Source organism: Ammospiza caudacuta, chromosome 11 (assembly GCF_027887145.1).
Source record: "Ammospiza caudacuta isolate bAmmCau1 chromosome 11, bAmmCau1.pri, whole genome shotgun sequence".
Taxonomy (NCBI): domain Eukaryota; kingdom Metazoa; phylum Chordata; class Aves; order Passeriformes; family Passerellidae; genus Ammospiza; species Ammospiza caudacuta.
Window position 1 is genome coordinate 27223654 of NC_080603.1, and position 1769 is coordinate 27225422.

At 69.4% G+C, this 1769-nt stretch overlaps 1 protein-coding gene across 1 annotated transcript; it reads right to left on the bottom strand.

The window, feature by feature from the left end:
- Positions 1 to 728: 728 nt before the first annotated feature.
- RAP2B (RAP2B, member of RAS oncogene family) lies at positions 729 to 1286 on the bottom strand. Its single transcript, XM_058812253.1, has one exon. It carries the CDS (start codon positions 1281 to 1283, stop codon positions 732 to 734), a length of 552 nt encoding a protein of 183 aa, XP_058668236.1. The 5' UTR covers positions 1284 to 1286; the 3' UTR covers positions 729 to 731.
- Between the last annotated feature and the right edge of the window lie 483 nt (positions 1287 to 1769).

A 1769-nucleotide genomic window follows, 5' to 3' on the forward strand; every position in this document is an offset into this window, starting at 1 on the left:
CCCCCCGCCAAAGGAAAAACCAAAACCACAACGAAATCACACACACACGCACACCTAAACAATTGTGCAGATTTGTAACATTTTCACAGCTGATTAAAAAAAAAAAAAAAAACAAACAAAAAACCCAAACAAAACCAGGAGAAAAACCACCACGCTACCACTCTCCTGCAAACTCCCATCCCATACAGCAGGTAAACAAAATAGAGCGTTATTCCAGGGATATCGGCGGCGCTGCCCGGCGCGCCGTGCCTGGCAGCACCGACCGGGTCGCAGTCCCAGTTCCATGTGCAACTCTCCGGGCGGGACGGCCCCGCACCGCTCCCGCTTGCATAGAGACGGCGGGCAGCGCCGGGACGGGCCCCGCTGCTCCGGGGGTGTCCCGGGGTGTCCCGGGGGTGCGGGCCCGCTGCGCAGGGGCTGTCCCGGGACCGGCCGGGCTGCGGGCCCCGCTATCCCGGGGCTGTCCCAGGGTGCGGCCCCGCTATCCCGGGGCTGGCCGGGCCCCGCTCCCCGCCGCCGTCCCGGGGCGGGCTCCCCGCGCGGCTCCGCTCCCCGGGCGGCGGGACCGGCCGCTCCCGCGCCCGCCGCCGACACTGACAGGAAATATGCCATGACCGAGACTGGACGAAACGTACATGCCGAGAAAAGCCACATTTCCACCACGATGAGTTTTGCTGCCGATGTTTTCTCTCCCCGAGCGTGCCCGCCGGGGCGCGGGGCCGCCGCCGCCCTCAGAGGATGGCGCAGGAGGCGCAGCACGGCTCGTCCCCGTTGGGCTGCGCCGCGTAGTTCATCTGCCTGACGATCTCGGCGAACAGCTCGTCCACGGACGCTTTGTTTTTGGCCGAGGTCTCCATGAAGGGGCAGCTCCACTCCTCGGCCAGCGCCTTGCCCTCCCCGAAGGAGACCTCGCGCTCGCCCTCCAGGTCCACCTTGTTGCCCACCAGGATCATGGGCACCCGCTCGTACCTCTTGACGCGGATGATCTGGTCCCGCATGGGCTTGATGTCCTGGAAGCTCTGCTGGTTCACCAAGCTGTACACCAGGATGAAGCCCTGCCCGTTCTTGATGTAGAGGTCCCGCATGGAGGCGAACTGCTCGGTGCCCGCCGTGTCCAGGATCTCCAGCACGGACGGCGACGAGTCCACCTCGATCTCCTTGCGGTAGAAGTCCTCGATGGTGGGGTCATACTTCTCGATGAAGGAGCCGGTCACGAACTGCACGGTGAGGGCGGACTTGCCCACGCCGCCCGAGCCCAGCACCACCACCTTGTACTCCCGCATGGCTCCCGCCTCCCTCCGCCGCCTCCCGCTCGGGGCTGCCGCGGCGGGCGGGGACGGGGCGGAGGGAGGGAGGGGACGAGGGACGGCCCCGCGCCGGGGCGGGGAAGCGGCGGCCGCGCCTCGCGGAGCGGCGCCGGGAGAGCCCCGGCGCTGGGCAGCGCCGAGGAGAAGGAAGAGGAAGAGGCTGAAGAGGAGAAGGAAGGAAGGAGGGAGGGAGGGAGGGAGAGCGGGCGGCAGCGCCGCCGGTACCGGCCCCGCTCCCGGCGCGGCGGGGCGGGACAGCGCTACCGCGGCCCATGGCGGCCGCCCCCGCCCATTGGCTGCGGCGCTTGGGCCGCCCCCGCCCATTGGCTGTGGCGCGGCGCCGCCCGCCCCCATTGGCTGCCGGCGGAGAGCGGCGGCCCGCGCCCCGCCCCGCGCGTGTGACCCCCGCCCTGCGCCGGGCCGCGCCGCGCCCGGGATCTGGATCGGGATCGGGATCGGGAT

Bases quoted from the DNA above. Each gene is read 5' to 3' on its own strand.
- RAP2B (XM_058812253.1), bottom strand. From the start codon at position 1,283: ATGCGGGAGTACAAGGTGGTGGTGCTGGGCTCGGGCGGCGTGGGCAAG.